The sequence below is a fragment of the Pinus tabuliformis genome, chromosome Q (assembly GCF_031772625.1).
Source record: "Pinus tabuliformis cultivar Carrire ecotype Pingquan chromosome Q, CPIR1, whole genome shotgun sequence".
NCBI classification, from domain to species: domain Eukaryota; kingdom Viridiplantae; phylum Streptophyta; class Pinopsida; order Pinales; family Pinaceae; genus Pinus; species Pinus tabuliformis.
Window position 1 is genome coordinate 102,864,060 of NC_142296.1, and position 16,833 is coordinate 102,880,892.

At 37.3% G+C, this 16,833-nt stretch overlaps 1 protein-coding gene across 15 annotated transcripts in view; it reads right to left on the reverse strand.

Annotated features, from left to right (window-relative positions):
* The window catches only part of LOC149218439 (NAC domain-containing protein 54-like), a 272,481-nt gene that overhangs the window by 176,710 nt on the left and 78,938 nt on the right, over nt 1-16,833 (reverse strand). For 13 of the 15 annotated variants that reach the window (XR_016249168.1, XM_089384022.1, XM_089384025.1 and 10 more), the window contains 3 exons: nt 13,102-13,440; nt 11,678-12,277; nt 11,252-11,318 (listed from right to left, as the gene is read on the reverse strand). Coding sequence is in view for 14 of the 15 variants with exons in the window: in XM_089384022.1 (XP_089240148.1) it covers nt 11,252-11,318; nt 11,678-12,277; nt 13,102-13,440 (1,006 nt within the window). In the remaining variant the exon portion in view is untranslated. Of the gene's footprint in view, nt 1-10,872; nt 11,089-11,251; nt 11,319-11,677; nt 12,278-13,101; nt 13,441-16,833 lie in introns of those variants that run through there. The other 2 variants (XM_089384020.1, XM_089384031.1) reach the window with 2 other exon arrangements.

Consider the following 16,833-nt stretch of genomic DNA (forward strand, 5'->3'; position numbering starts at 1 on the left):
ACAATCTAAATCAACTATGAAGCTATAACATAAATCCATGCCCATGAATTCTCTAAGGGGTCATGTTGGCACCTCATCCGCAGATATCTTCAAAATGATTTGCAATGCAATCGGATATAAGGTTGCGTCATTATTGGAATGATAGTGGTGAAAATCTACTAACTGGGAGGAGTACCCACAGAATCTATAAGAATTCAATGAAATAGGCTCCACCGATATTGCTTTCCTCCATAATGTAGCTCAACTTCTTCCTTTTTCATGTGCATCTCGGCACTATCAATTTGTTGTTGTTGTTGCTGCCATTTGTTGAGTCGAAGTGTTGTTGTTGCAAGGTTAAAGTTCTAGGTCGAAGTTGCTGGAACAGGAGGTTGACTTGCTGGTTGGAGGAGGTCTGTGTCTAGGTTGAAGAGTCTCAAGAAAACTATTGAAGGAAGAGATTTTGACTGGGTTTTCCCCTAGATAGGGGTGTTTCCCTGGAAGAGTGCCCACATCTTGTGTCTTGCGTTTTTTTATATTCATACACATAATTTGGTAATTGCTTGAGGAAAGATAATATAACAAAAAAGTAAAAGAAGCCAACGTAATTCACAAGTAATTATCAAGAAAGAGATATCTAACCCTAACTCTACTAGCTTTGATTTCTCAACATGGTATCCGAGCTAAGGTCAAGGAATATTGAAAATCACTCTATTGGCTTGAAGGAAATGGGTACTCCCTCTATGATAAGTCATATGAGAATGGGATTCAATACAGCAGGAAGCTGGATCAAGAATATCTTCTATTACTTATTCAAAAAGGTCAGAAGTCAAGGGTTATTGGCTGCACTTACAGTTACAAGTTCACTTAATGATGATAATGCATGGATTATTGACAGTGGAGCATCAAGGCATATGAAAGGGAAGAGTAAATAACTTCGCACTCTATCAAAGGAACCATTTTCTCATGCAGTGTAATTGGGAGACAACAAAATCTATATGTTGTTAGAGGCATGGGATCAACATCATTGAAGCTGGAGAATGGAGATAAGGTGAAGGAGGAGGAAAAAGGAAGTTTAAGAATCTATTGAAAGGAATCTAAGGAACCTCAAGAAGTTGATCAAAGGATCATATAAGGAAAGAAGCTTACTATCTTCAAGGACAATGTCTAACACAATAAAGGGAGAGAACAAATTAGAAGAGGCATCCAATTACAATGCTTGGAAGAAGACGATAAATCCCATCCTCGAAAAGAATAAAGTCTTGGATCTAGTAAAAGTAAAAGTGAAGGAGTCTACAGAGAAATCAAGAAGTCTAAGGAACCAAGAAGGAAGGTAGACCTATTCAAGATAGAATGCTACAATTGTCAGAAGACGGGTCACTATAGAAGTGATTGTTCTAATAATCCTAGGAGTAAAAGAGGGACAGGGATCAAGCAAACTTTGCCAAAGAAGTTTCACCAAAGAAGAACAAGATGGAAGGACCTGAAGTCAAAGACATATTTGCTAGGAACTCTTAGGGACTCTATCCCTTGCATATCCTTCTACTCTAAGTTTTGAATTGCTTTCCTTTATGTTTTGATTTCTAGGTTTAACATGCTTTGGAAAAACATTTTTGAATTGTTTTGATAAAGCTAAAGGCATCCCTCGAGATTGGATTGAAAGGGAGCCCTCACCATTTTCCAAAGGTAAGTATCTCACTCCTTGTGTTGTCTTTTTTATATTTGGTTGCATTTTCTTATCTAAGATGTATTTGTATTAAGATGCAAATAACATTTCTTCTATATTTTTCCTTGGCTTGCTAAATGCTCAAGGGTTATAAAGAAGACCTCAAAAGACAAAGCATTGGAATTGATGTCCTACAAAGCCTACTGATCTGCTCAAGAATTGTGAAGAAGACCACACAAGACAAAGCATTGAAATTATAAGGTTTGTTAAGAAACAAAGGTAAGCCTTAAACCACAAACATTATTCTCTTCATGATGAAGGTATTTCATTAGTTTTGGAAATTTATTCTACACTACTAACATTATCGTGCCTAGCTCTCATTAATCATAAAGATTCTTGATCGGGTGATTTATCATTAGATAAATCTACCCTCCTTATATCTTTGATTATTCTTGTGGAACCCTAAAAAGGTTCTTTGCAAAACCCTAACTTAAGGGTATGTCGATGATAATGTGTGAAACCCTAGCCTACTTAGGGTTATTGGTGAAGTCTAAAGAAAATGTTTGATGCTTTGATGATGTCATGTTTGGGGTTTTGGTATGGTTATGAAAACCCTAACTTGTTTGAATGGTGATGTCTAAAACTGCAAACCTTTTAAGTATTTTTAAATTAGGGTTTGCTATGTTGTGTGTTGAAATCCTAGATCTTTAGGGTTTGGAAGGGTTTATAAGCAAGACACTCATTTTAGATAATGTACTAGGAAAGAAACCGTAGGCATATGTTTGTACATCTAATCAAATATGCTAGATGTCTAAATGTGTTTGTGACATTAGGTTTGACTAACATATGTTTCTATGATATGCTTGATGATGGAATCCTAGATATATGTGTTGACCTAATTGTCGATGGTCATACGTCCTAAGGTTTGGAACTAAGCCCTAGTCGAAGTTTGATACTCTAGGATGATAGTGTCTGTGAATTCTAAGGTTTTGTAACTAAACCTTAGTAGAAGTTCAATTCTCTAATATATGATGACAGTGGCATAATCTGAGATTTATGAAAGATTGTTGAAATCTGAAATTGAGTTGATTATTGAGGCTTAGTGTCTCATGTATGGAATCTAGGGTTTGCATTAAATCCTAGTAGAAGTCTAACATATGAGTTTTAAAGTCGTTGGAGAACTATATTTGTTTGAATTGCTTCTAGGGTTTGCAATATTTTATAGTAGGGTATGTCATATCTCTGGAAGAAATATTGAAGCCTTAGATTTAAGGAATATTGTTAGCCTGTTTAAGTTGCTCAAAAATCTTGATGATGAAGTCTAGGGTTTCTGACAAAAACCCTAGCAAGAAGTTGAAGTATAGAAGAATGTGTTTCTTGTTGCTTGTGAACATAACTAAGTTTAGGTATTTGATGTCTAATTTTTAATGCTTCCATTATTATATGATTCTGATATGGTTAACTTCATGCTTCTATGAATTTGGTTGTAATTGTTATCTAAGTTGTGCAGGTACATAATCTTCAAGATGGTGAAGATATTCGTAAGTAAAGTTGATATGATAAGCATGATGAAGAAAGTTATATGAATGATGAATGTCATAATGACTATGATAAGAAGGATTCAAGCCAAGAAAGATTCTATGATGTCATAAGAAGAAGTTCATCTCCCTAAGTAAAGAGGGAGTGTAGATAAAAGAAATCTCCCTAATTAAAAGGGAGGGCATATCATAGTCATGATGGACACCTTGAAAGAAGAAATTGGAGAATGCATTTTGAGGGGCTGCTGAGATAAGGAAAGCAAGATCTGATTGTAGAATATGTTGTTGCATGTGAAGTAGGAAAGGAAGATGTATGATTGAGAAATCTTCAATCAGGAATTGTTTGAAAGTCCTACTGTGATAAATTGAGAAGCAACATCAAGTTGTCTGAAAGACCCCGGAGGTTTGTGTTTACTTAAGTACATTTGAAACTTTGTTGTTGATTGGGGTTGTGTTTGTATAGGTAAATCTCTCAGAGGTTTGATAGCATGTTGTTTACACAAGAGAAATTTGTTATCGATTTGTTTGATCGGAGAGGATTTGCTACCGATTGGAATAATCGGGAGTGCTGAGGATTTATGTGTGAGACACATTGCCTGGGAGGACATTCGGTCGGCACTATGTGTTGATGTCTAGATCTTGAAGTAGGGAGCGTGGCATTGGTCATAGAGCTTTGACCTCAAACACACACCTGGATTCCTAGGTTAATGATTAGCAAGTAAGCCTGATGGTACCTAAACTGGCTGAAAGCTATAGTCCATCATAGTCCCACCCAGATAGATTGCCCTAGTCAGGAATCTACTCTGTGACACCATGAGTGCCTAAACTATTGAAGGACCTTGGATAGATTGCCCTAGTCAAGAATCTAGTCCATGGCATCGCGGTGCCTTAACTCTTCATAGTTCATATGTTTTGAGATCTTCCATGTACTTGTATATGTAAGTATGAATACATCCCTAGTTAAGAGAGTGTTAAAAAATGTAACTAGGTTTGGTCTTCATAATTGTATTTGAGTCACAGTAAAATGTACTATGAAAAAGAATTTTATTATTATTATTCTGACTTATTAAAGCATGGGTTTCATGCGTGGGTCATCATGTTTTAGGTCAAAGTCCCCATTGAGGACTTCTGGCATTTATTCTGAGTCATTAGAGTCATTCTCCATTTAAAGAGACCCTTCTTGGGCTTTTGAATCATGTAAAACGAATTAATATTGAGTCAAATATGCTATATGTCCCCTCCACAACAAGTTAGCCTCAAGGAGATCAAGTCGGCTTCAAGAAGGGCAATTCGACCTCACTAGAAGGCTATATATACAAAGAAGTTTGAATTCATTTGGAGAAATTCACTCTCTTTTTCTCACAAGTTCGATATCTAGAAGAAAGAGTTGGAAAAGTGAGAAGTAGGAAAGGAGGCTAAAAGGAGTGCGAAGTTGGGGAAAGATGAAGAAAAAGAGAAAATTGAAATTTTGGGCTATCTATCTCTCTCTCGTGTGGATTCCTCTAAGAGATCAAAGTCTTTCTTGTCAAGTTGAAATTGTTGCTACAGTTGTCGCTGCCATTTGCTGGGTCGAAGTGTTGTTGCTGCAAGGTTGAAGTGTTGTTGCTGCAAGGTCGAAGTTCTAGGTCGAAGTTGCTGGAAGAGGAGGTTGACTTGGTGGTTGGAGGAGGTCTATGTCTAGGTTGAAGAGTCTCAAGAAAACTATTGAAGGAAGAGATTTTGACTGGGTTTTCCCCTAGATAGGGGTTTTTCTCTCGCAGAGTGCCTACATCTTGTGTCTTTTGTTTTTGTGATCTTCATAGACACATAATTTGGTAATTGCTCGATGAAAGACAATATAACAAAGAAGTAAAAGAAGCCAACATAATTCACAAGTAATTATCAAGAAAGAGAAATCTAACTCTAACTCTACTAGCATTGATTTCTCAACAAAAATAAGATAAGATAATTTTATTAATATCCAACAAATGACGATAAATAGGTCAATCGAACTGAAGGATACAACCAACACGAGTACAATGTGCGGGTGCAAATGAAACTCCTAGAAAATGCCAAAGCTAAATCTTAGATAAAATGAAGTAAATAAGGATACAATCATAGGACAGCCTCATAAACATGTATATAACCAAACCATGTAGAAGGCCAAGTGAATAAGTCCAAGGCTGGAGGTCGATGATGTCAAGAGTGCCAGAGTGTGATAGCCGATAGCGAGGGGGGCAACAGTGGCATTCGTTCGTTATCGAAGTCTTTTGGATCCAACAAGGAGTCTCGCTGCATAATCCTGGAGGCGATGTAGGAACGAGGGATACTCCTAACATCCCAAGCCAAAGGAAAGAAGCTTTGGATAACTCTCTAGCTACTCTAATATGGCTAGGGAGGAACTCGTTTGGTGGGGTTGTTTGGGAATTGTCTAGTACTAAACCCTCTGATGTGTTGTAAGAGAACTAACTAAATATACAATAGCCTCTAACATAAATTTCTAATTCCAAGAGAATATGATATATGAGTTTAGCCAGCATCTAGGATGACTGTCAATGGGGCATCCATAGTGTGTTCGTTGAATATCTTGTAATGACGTTACGAATTTTTCGCTTTGAAAATATCACGATTTTATCGGATTTTTTTGAGAATATCACGATTTTATTGGGATTTTTTCGAAAAAATCACGATTCAATGCGAAAAAATCACTGGGCCACGCGACAATGAGTTTTTAAAGTCTCTTTTGGTTTTTTTAATTCATTTTTCAAACAAAGAGCAAGGGCGAGAGCTAAGGAGGGGGAAAACTCGTCTACAAGGGAAAGAGATGAGAAAAATGAAGGAATTTAACATCCCAAGCAAAAAATAATTCAAGTTTGGACCAAGTTTCTTCAATGGGGTGTGGTTTTCAGGTGTAGGCATCAAATTTAGCCCTATTTTTTGTTTCTTCATTGTTTTTCCTTGGGTTTTTGTCACCCATATAGTTTCTATGATTTTTGCTTGGATTTGAATGCATTTTTTTTTGTCATTTTTGTTGCATTTAGTGGAGTGAGTTTTTTTGGTCAAAAATGCAAAATCTTGATCATTAGTTTTATTTGTTTAAATTCTTCTTGCGCTCTAGTTTTTTTCCATGAATTTTCTTGGGTTCGAATGTGCTTTTTTTCCATTATTCTTGCATTGAGTTGAGGATTTTTTTAATCAAAAATTCAAAATGTTGTATGTAAACTTTAATTTCATTTGTTTAACTTGCAATTCTTCTTGTGCCCTAGGTTCAAACTTCAATCTTACATTAAAACTCAAGAGTTCAACAAAGTTACAAACATGCCAAGGAAATTGGACCCTTTGTGAGTATTTGGACCTTATGGAGGGTTTGATAGATCAAATTTGAGTTGCAAGTTAAGTGGGAATCATATGACAGAGGGGTATACAGATTGAAATTCCACCTTGCATAAATTCTTGGACATGAAATGGGGCCTTGCACAAATACAAATCATCTGCAGAGCTCTCAAATCATTGGAAGAAATAAAGACAACCAAAGTGACCAAGGCAACTCTAAAGTGTCAAATGGCAGGGGGTAGAGTGGTGGGATTGGGATGTAACCATGAGAGTGGTACTGCTTCTTCTTCAGCATCAGCATCTACGGTTAACCCCATAGTTGCCTCATCATTTTTTTGTTCCTAGAACCATGACTGGTGCACAACCATTCTTCCAACGCGCAATTGATGTTATTGCTATTGTTGGCCCAAGGTACAAAGCCCCTTCCTATGATGAATTTAAAGGGTGTATTCTTCAAAATGAAAAGGTTGATTGCACTAAGAAATTGGAGGAGTTTACGGGCTCATGGGCACACACAGGATGCACTGTGATGTCAGATGATTGGACCAATCAAAAGAGTAGAACCCTTATTAGCTTCTTGGTTAATTATCCTGAGGGGATAATGTTTATGAAATCTGTTGTTGCATCTACACAGTTCAAAAATGCATGGTTATTATGTGATTTGTTGGGTGTGTTCATTCGGGAGGTGGGTCTACAATATGTTGTCCAAGTCATAAAGGACAACGCTGCAAATTATGTTGTTGGAAGGTGGAGAGGCACCCTAACTTATTTTGGACACCTTTTGTTGCACATTACATTGACTTGATGTTGGAGGACATTGGAAAAATTCTTTTTGTCAAGGACATTGTTGAATAATCAAAAAGCATTACAAAATTTATATATAATCATGCAGTTATGCTTCATTTGATGAGAACATTCACCAACAACAAGGAGTTGGTTCGCACTGCCATTACACGATTTGCCACTAGCTTCATATCTCATCAATCCCTCTTGAATTCTATGTGGGATGTGAAGAGAATGTTTCTTTCAGACGAGTGGCGTGCTTTGTCATATAGCCACAAGCCAGGAGGAGAGGCCATATACAGGCTAGTTTCATACCAGGAAAGATTTTGGGCGGGAGTGCAGAAGGTGTGTAGCATTACTGAACTTTTGGTAAAGGTTCTTCGATTAGTTGATGGAGACAAGCCTGCAATGGCTACTTGTATGAGGCCATGGATAGGGCCAAAAAGTCCATTCGTAGCTATTATGATGATAAGGGGGATCAGGTGTTTGAGAAACAACAACTAATATTCGAAGTGATTGATGAGTGATAGAACAATACACTCCATCATTCCATTCATGCTACAGGGATCTACTTGCACCCCACATTTTCTTACTCATGTGGTTTCTTATTTGATGTTAAGGTCATGAATGAATTCTTCACTTTTGTTCAGAAGATGGTCCCATCTCTAGCAAAAAGTGCAAAAATCTCCAAAGAAATGGAGATATACAGGATGGCAGGTGGCACATTTAGCTTTGACATGGCTATTGTGGATAGGAAGACTAAAATGCCAGGTAAACTTTATTTTGTTTCAAATTTCATAGTCTCTTCATACTTTGCTTCAACTTTCAAATTTCAATTTTTTTCTTATGTTTATCTTATTTGTTGTAGATGCATGGAGGAGAAGCTATGGTGGCAGAGAACCCAATCTCCAAAGGCTTGCCATTTGAGTGCTCGAAAAAACATGTAGCTCTTGTAGATGCGAGCGCCACTGGAGTGTATTTGAAAAAATACACACCAAGAAGCGCAAGAGGTTAAATAATAAAAAAATTCCAATTAATTTTTTGAATTCATTAAATAATAAACAATATAATTTATTATTTTAAATTTTATATAATTATTAATTTATTATTTATTAATTTGTGACCCTTGTATAGGCTGGAGTCCCAGCGCCTTAATGACATGGTCTACGACTACTACAATATCCGATTGTGGGTGAGGAAACTTGAGAGGACACCCGATTGTGGAGGCCATCTCATTGCATGGGATTGACACCACCACTACATGGAGGGTTGAGGCCGAGAGGCCTATAATGTAGTCGGCCCCTGATTAGTTAGAGGAGGAGGTAGTGGAGGGGGTAGCAGCTATAGAGAAGGAGGAGGAGGTGACACCACCTACCATGGTTACCAGCAGAGGACATGGTCTACCTCCTATAGCTCCTAGTTCTTTAGCTTCTAGAGCACAAGAGAGTCCACTGCCAGCCCCAGGGCCTTCTTCATCTAGAGGGGAAGTTGTTATATTTTCTCGCAAGAGGGGCAGAGGAAATCAGTAGTACTAGTTACTTGGTTCATTTCACTGTATATGATATTATGACTCATGATATGAGATGAATTATTATATTTTTTGTTGATATTTTGAGGTTGAGTCAGGACTCAAGACTCAGTGTTCAGAACAAAATTCACTGTTATGTGTGATGTAGTATTCAAAACAAGATTCACTATTATGTGTGATGTAGCGCTAAACATATTACACATCTTATATATTAGTTCTCTTTTCATATTTATCTGTCAATACATTTATTATATGTTGTGGATGCTTTAGAATCTAGATATTAAAAAAATGATTTTTTTGTATTTGCCGATTTTTTGCTAATTTTTACTGATTTTTACGATCTTTTCCAATTTCGAACCCTCACCGATTTAATCCTGATCGTGATTATTGCAAAATTTTGCTAAAATACAATAGTGGGAAACGCTAAACGCCTCATGACAGGAAGAAAAAGAAGTCAAGAACCGATGTGTCAACAAGACAGACTACTAGAAAAACAGCAAGAGAGCATGTCCATGATGACCTCTTTCTAAGCTAAAAGAAAACTGAAGAGCTGTCTTTGTTGCTCAAAACTAAGACTGGTACAACAATATGATGTTTAGCAAAACATCCATGAGATTCATTCATAACTACCCCTCTTTTCTTTTTATCAACAAATGGAATGTTTTTGGGTTCTATTTTCTTTCTGAATCTCAATCTAGATGAGACTGTATATGCTGCACGGAATCCAACACCTTCAATGGAGCATGTACGATCGATGATGTAGTAGTAACATGACCATTAGTAGTTGCAACACATACTAATCCAGAATTGGTAGCAACATTTGAATCTAGAATGCCCTTGGCATGGTTCAAATTAGCATTGCACTCCATTGCAGAACCTGGGCATGAAGGAACACAGCTTAAAAACATTGAGAGGCTTTTAGAGGGTTTGGGATCTTCAATATGCAATCCAACCACCATCACTTTTGATGAGTTTAGTTCTAATCCCTGCATATGTGGTCCATGCTCTAGAGAAGTTCCCGAATTATGTAGAACCTCTTTAGTTAGTGAGTCCTTACCTAAACATGATGGTTTTGTTAGTATTCCTATAGCATATATAAATGCCGAGTTTTCACTTTTCTGAACATGATCTATACTTGCTAGCTTATTGGAATCTAATAAATATCGTCAAACAAAATTTAATCATGTGTTTTAAGATTGAACATTTTATTTCCCATAGACATAGCTGGGCTAGAATTCCTAGGGCTTGATGATGGTGTCAAGTCCAGAGACAGCGACTCAAAATCGTTCACACAATTGCTTTCATCTTTCATAGTTGTCTGAAAGGTATTAGTGGGCACCTTAATTATCTCTGAAGGTTCCTCATTTACAAATAGCCCATGAGAAGACAAATATAGATCAATGTTGCATTAATCATTATCGAGATATTATCGGCGAGGGGAAAAAATCGGAAAAAAATCGTAAAAATCAGGAAAAAAATCGGTAAAAATCGTAAAATACAAAAATATTCATATTTTTTCAATTTTTTTAATATCTAAAGCATCTACAACATAAAATAAATACATTGACACATAAATATGATAAAAAAACTAATATATAAGATGTGTAATATAATTTCTAGTGTTACATCACACATAACAGTGAATCATGTCCTGAATAGAAAGTCCTGACTCTTGAGTCCCAAGTCAGCCTCAAAATATCAACAAAAAATATAATAATGTATCTCATATCTTGAGTCATAATGTCAAATTAATATACAATGAAATGAAGTTAATGAACCAAATAACTAAAGTCTAGTACTATTATACTACTGATTTCCTCTGCCTCTCTAAATGCAGATGTCGGTGGAGTTGGCAGTGGATGCTGTTGTGCTCTAGACGCTGAAGAACTAGGAGCTACAGGAGGTAGACCACGTCCTCTACTGGTGACAGAGGTAGCTTGGGAAAGTTGTGTCACCTCCTCCCCTCATAACAAAAAAATAAAAAATAAAAAATAATTTTAAATTTTTATTTTTATTTATTTATTTTTTTCCGCGATTTTTTCCAAAAAATAAAAATCGCCAGAAAAAAATAAAATAAAATAATAATTTGTATTTATTGGGCGATAATATCGCCAGTTTTAAAAAACCGTGATTTTACGATATAATCGCGAACACTGATTTTTATAGATGCATTGATGTTAAGTTATGACTAATAGTAATGCTTATAACATCATCTACAGAATTATAAACAGAAGCAGCAGACTTTGCAGCATATACAATTTGATCATGTTTTTGAAACGACAACCCTGCACCCAACAAACGTGACTTACGTAGTTAAATTTTCGAATTTAATATTTTTTCTTTTGCACTTGTAGTAGTATCATACAGCAATCATCAAAGAACAAGGTAAGCTTTGTCATTCTAAACTGATTTTTTTGAGTGTTAAGAAAATCTTCAAAGTGCACATACCATCAATTTGACCAGTCATATATGTTGGCAAAGCTTCAGGCACAGAATCTTCATTTCCCTTGATATTCTGCATCCAAATTTACTTCGTGAGTGCGGAAAACTCCTATCCCTTTTTCTCCTCTTGTGCAACCAATGAACATCAAGACCTAATAAATTAATATACAGACGTGCAAACAAACCTATTGATACATCCCACAATAAACCAATTTAATCAGAAAACAATGGCAACAATTACTGCTGCCTCCAACTTCACAGCAAAGCTGCTGATTTTTCCCAGTCACAAGAATGTGGATGTGGCAGGTGCTAGGTATGTCAGATAGAAGATTATCACGTGTTTGAAAATCAGAAGCATCTATTTTGAGCTGTCTAAAACCTTCAACAAACAACTGTTCATTGTCATCATACTTTATTGAGTTTTTTTCTCACCTCTGAGTCCCATTTCTTCCCAGCAAATCGATCAAAGTGCAGTTGCTGCATTTCTGGACCACTGTCATACCAATCATTTTGTGTATTCTGTGAATGTCTTACAGTCACATCTTTTTCATTTCTTTCTGAGCAATCTTCCATTTTGTGGAGTTGCATGCAAACTCCTCTTGCAGCTGTACCCTCAAATGAAAATCCTTGCTTATGACTCTGCAAAAATGGACTACCAGTGCATAACTGGATTTCGCTTCCCTCGCAATCAAATGAGGGATAAGGAACCCCCCATAAACAAGAATCATGATTCTCCAGCTCTCCTATGGAAGGTATTAGGTTCTTGACTTTTATATAACCTCCATTCAAAATATCAGCACAGGTATCTCCAAGAGAAGTATGATATGCTTTAAAATTAGCATAGTCCTCTGGGGCCACAGACAACATTTCCTCTAGCATTCTTTCTTCTTCAAAATATGCATCCAAACGTCCATTTGCAACTCTGTACTGAGGAAAGCTTATATTAACTGGAATATCTCGGAGCTCACTTTCGACAGATGGAAGACATGGAGATTCACATTGAATTCTTGGAGTGTCTGGCATAGCATCAACCTGAAAAATATTATGATAGTTTACACAAGCTGTAACATAAAAAGAGTTCAGAACTTATTTGACATGGTATAACAAATAGACAGAGTAAAACAGGAAAGTAACAAGTAACCAATGTGAAATCCACTAGCCAATTGAAGGAAGAAATTGGAATGTAGGTTAATTCATGCTGCTCAAAAATAAAATCCAATAAGTCAAATGAGTAAAATTATACACACTTGTTCAAACAGTAACGAAGAAAGGGGATGATGTGCATTTGATTAACCGGCCTAAAAATTTTAAAAACCTCAGAAAGAAACTAGAATTCACTTGATGAGATATAACTATTGGAAACAATAAAGCAGGAAAGTAGCATGCAAGCAACACCAATGCCACTAAGTATTTGCATGGAGAATAAATTGCAATATCAATAAATTTTTGCTGATTAAAGGTAAAATCCAACAAGTCAAATGGATAAAATAATACACACTGGTTCATACACGAACGAACAAACATGATGATGTGGGTGTTATAAATTTGCTTAAAAGTTAAAAACCTCATCCAGACTCCACATGCACGATGAAAATTATTCAGTATAGGTATGAAGAAGACTGATAAGACTACACTCTGGCTTTCAGAACATTTCAGCTAAACCAGAAGTACTGCAAAATTCAATTTGCTTTAAAATCACAGACACAACAAAGACAGAAAAAGGATTCATTAATACTTTGGATGAAGCCAATAAATCTTCATGCTCCACAAGAACCTGAAAATAATGTAAACAAGACCTAAACATAACCCATACAATCAACCTTCCGAGAAGGGAGACATACAGAACAACAACAAACCTGTGTGTGAATTGTGTCCTCATCAGCTGCTACACATGAAGAGTTTGGAATAGTGTCATCCAGCAATATGTCTAACCATTTATTAAGTGGTTCATTATCTCCAATTGTATCATGTAGAATCTTCGATGATATTTTTGATGGTAAATGTAAATTTGCATCAATTCCCTCCACTGGCTTTGACGGATCTTCTGACTGCACTTCCATGTCACCAGAGTAGCCAGGGGAGGGATTTTTCTCTGTAGGAGATAAATCACCCCTCTCAAGTGGTGCCGTGTACTGTTCTCCACTTTTTGTACCAAGTCCACTCTTCTTGAAAACACGACATAAGACAAAAGCATTCTGCAAAACAATAGCAAATTAGAATCAATAGCCACTTCAGAGACTGCTGATAATTATAATTCCACATTTATTCGTGAAAATTACTTAATTAAAGGACTTACATAACTTCTAGACGCTTAGAAAAAGGAGAGAAAATTATAGGCACTACATCAGAGAGGTCTGTCATTCCCTAAATTGCATCATACAGGGAAACTGGTACAAGTTTCCAAAATAGAAATGTGTAGGAATAGTGACCCCTTCAAATTTTCGAAATGAGGAAACACAAACCACACACACACAATGTGCAATTTTTTAAATAGCACATTATATTGAGACTTTTAAAGAAAGCATTACGAACAAATGAGCAAGAACATTTAAATGACAAGCAAAGTTCCACCATCATGTATGTGTTGCGATCCTCATCAATAGTATCACCCTTTGCCTCTTATCTGGCCTTCACCTCTACCTCGATCCTACATTGTGATTTTGATCACATTGATGGAGTTTGATGTTTGTACCTTGGAGCTGCTTGGATGGTTGCGAGTACAGTCTTTCTCTACTTGGGGATGCTACTTACTGGTTCAGTTGGTGTTTGGGTTGGAGAGGGCTCAGCTCTTCTTTGGTGGATGGTCGGTTGAAGGTTATTAGTTTAGGTATGTTCTATGCTAGAGCAATTTATTTTAATTTTCACAGTTAGCTCAATACCTTTTCCAGGTTAGCAATCACATCAGCATTAAAGTAAACTGTAGATAGAACATAAACATAAATCGCAGAAGACGATCCAAGACAAGAGGACACAAGATGTGGCGCTAGCCAAGGACAAACCCCAATGTGGGGAAACCCTTGATCAATTCTTCTTATATGTTCTTCAATAGTTCAGCAGAGAGAGATAGTACGTTTACAATAGAAGTCAACACTTTGACTTATCTAGATAAGAGCATAGATCATCTCTAAGAAGATGATACATGAGATCAGTTGAAGACATGTTGCTTCAACTGATTCTCCAAGGTGATTCCTTCACCTATTGTTGTGTTGCATTTCTTCATCATGTTCCACCTCACCGTGCTGCACCATACTGCACCCATCATCACTATGCTGCATTTCATCATGCTTCATTAATCATGACTGTACCCATCACTGTACTGCATTATGTGCCATTGTTGCACCATGTTGCCATACTAACCTATGTGCTGGCTGCACCTTGCTTGCTTGTTGTCCCTTGCTTGCTTGTAGTCCCTAGCATGCTTGTTGTCCCTAGCATGCTTGTTGTTGCATGCTAGCTATCCCTTGCATGCTAGCTGTACCAATACATGCTTGTCCCTTGCATGTTGCTCTCCTTCGGAGACAGATGCTCCGGCTGAAACCCCGGATAAACACTCCAGCAGTTCCGGCTATTCCAGGCAGTTCCGGCCAATGTTGCACAAAGCGCGATCGGGATTTAATCGGCTAAGCGGAAAAAATCGACAAAAGCGGGAAAAAAGCGGAAAAAAGCGGGAAAAAAGCGTTTGGCACAAAAATATTCATTTTTTTTCATTTTTTTTCAATTTTTTTAATATCTAAACCATCTACAACATAAAATAAATACATTGACACATAAATATGATAAAAAAAACTAATATATAAGATGTTTAATATCATTTCTAGCGCTAAAATCACACATAACATTGAATCATGTCCTGAATAGTAAGTCCTGAGTCCCAAGTCCAACTCAGCCTCAAAATATCAACAAAAAATATGATAATGTATCTCATCATGTCATAATGTCATATACAATAAAATGAAAGTCTAATCCTATTGATTTCCTCTGCCCCTCTTGCGAGAAAATGGCACAGCTTTCTCTTTCCCTCTAGATGTAGAAGCTGGTGCCTGTGCTGGTGGAAATGGCAGTGGAGTCTGACGTTGCTCTAGAAGCTGAAGAACTAGAAGTAGGAGCTATAGGAGGTAGACCACGTCCTCTACTGGTGGCAGGGGTAGGCTGGGCGGATGGTGTCACCTCGAAACATTACAATCTCCCAATCCTAAAATCCTGAAAAACTGATAAGTCTGCTGGATTTTAAATGAAATCTAAAATTCTACTTTCTCCATATGAAATCCAATGAGGCTGGAACCACTCTCAAACATCCTGAGTCATTTCATGGTAATGTTAAAAATTTAAGTAAAAGGATGAAAATGAAGATTAAGGAGAATGTCACTTTTACTTTAAGAATTTAACATTACCATGAATAGCATATCCATACTAGGGCATAGACTTGATCATTAAGTTGCCCCACTCAAAAATTATTTGTTTCTTTCAAAAAAATTGCATGAAAAAACCCAAAAAAAGTTATAAAACTAAGCTGTCCCAAGCCCCCACGATTTTTTCAAAAAATCGCGATTTTTTCGATAAAAATCGGTATAAAAAAAAAGTGGCAATTTTTACGAATAAAAATCGCGATTTGATCGGGCAGAGGAAAAAATCGCGATTTTCCGATAAAATCGCGATTTTATCGCGATTTTAACAACACTGGTTCCGGCTTCTGCCCTCTGCGTCATCTTTCCTTGCAGTTCCGGCTTCTGCCCTCTGCGTCAACTTTCCCAGCTGTTCCGGAAGTTCTCAACAGTTCCGGCTGTTCCCGGCAATTCCAACTTCTGCCCTCTGCCTCAGCGTCCCGGCTGTTCTGGCAATTCCCGACAGTTCCCATTGTCCCCGGCAGTTCCGACTTCTGCCCTCTGCATCAACTTTCCCGGTAGTTCTGGCTTCTGCCCTCTGCGTCAGCTTTCCCGGCTGTTCCGACAGTTCCAGCTTCTGCCCTCTGCATCAACGTTCCTGGAAATTCCGACTTCTGCCCTCTGTGTCAATGTTCTCGGCTATTCCGACAGTTCCGATTGTTCCTAGTAGTTCCGGCTTCTACCCTCTACGTTAACTTTCCTGGCAGTTCTAGCTGTTCCGGCTTCTGCCCTCTAGATTAGGACAACATTATCCCTTAGGATCTCTACTCCTACTAAAACCCAAAGACAAGTAGAGAGGAAGAGATCCCAAGTGCGTTGAAATGTCTTGAAGGCCACCTCTATTTATACTAAAACGTTGAGCACAAGTGGGGTTTATTTGGTTGCTAGCCGACCTTGACGAATTGTCCCATAACACAAATAAATTCATATCTCCATGAATACTTATCGGAATCAGATGATCTTTAGACCAATCCTACACCTCTCGATGAGAGGGATCCAAGAAAAATATCAGCTTCCATTAATAAGATGACCCACATGTAGTTTGGCCCTAGTTGCCAATTTTAACAAAGGTCTTATCATGGTTGTAGATGCTATTTTCACGCCTTTGGATCACTCTCTTGACATGTGGATGTTTTCTATTTCATCTTTCATACTCTTCATGTTACATCCGCTTCTTGGAGCATCTTAACGACTTTGTATGTCTAT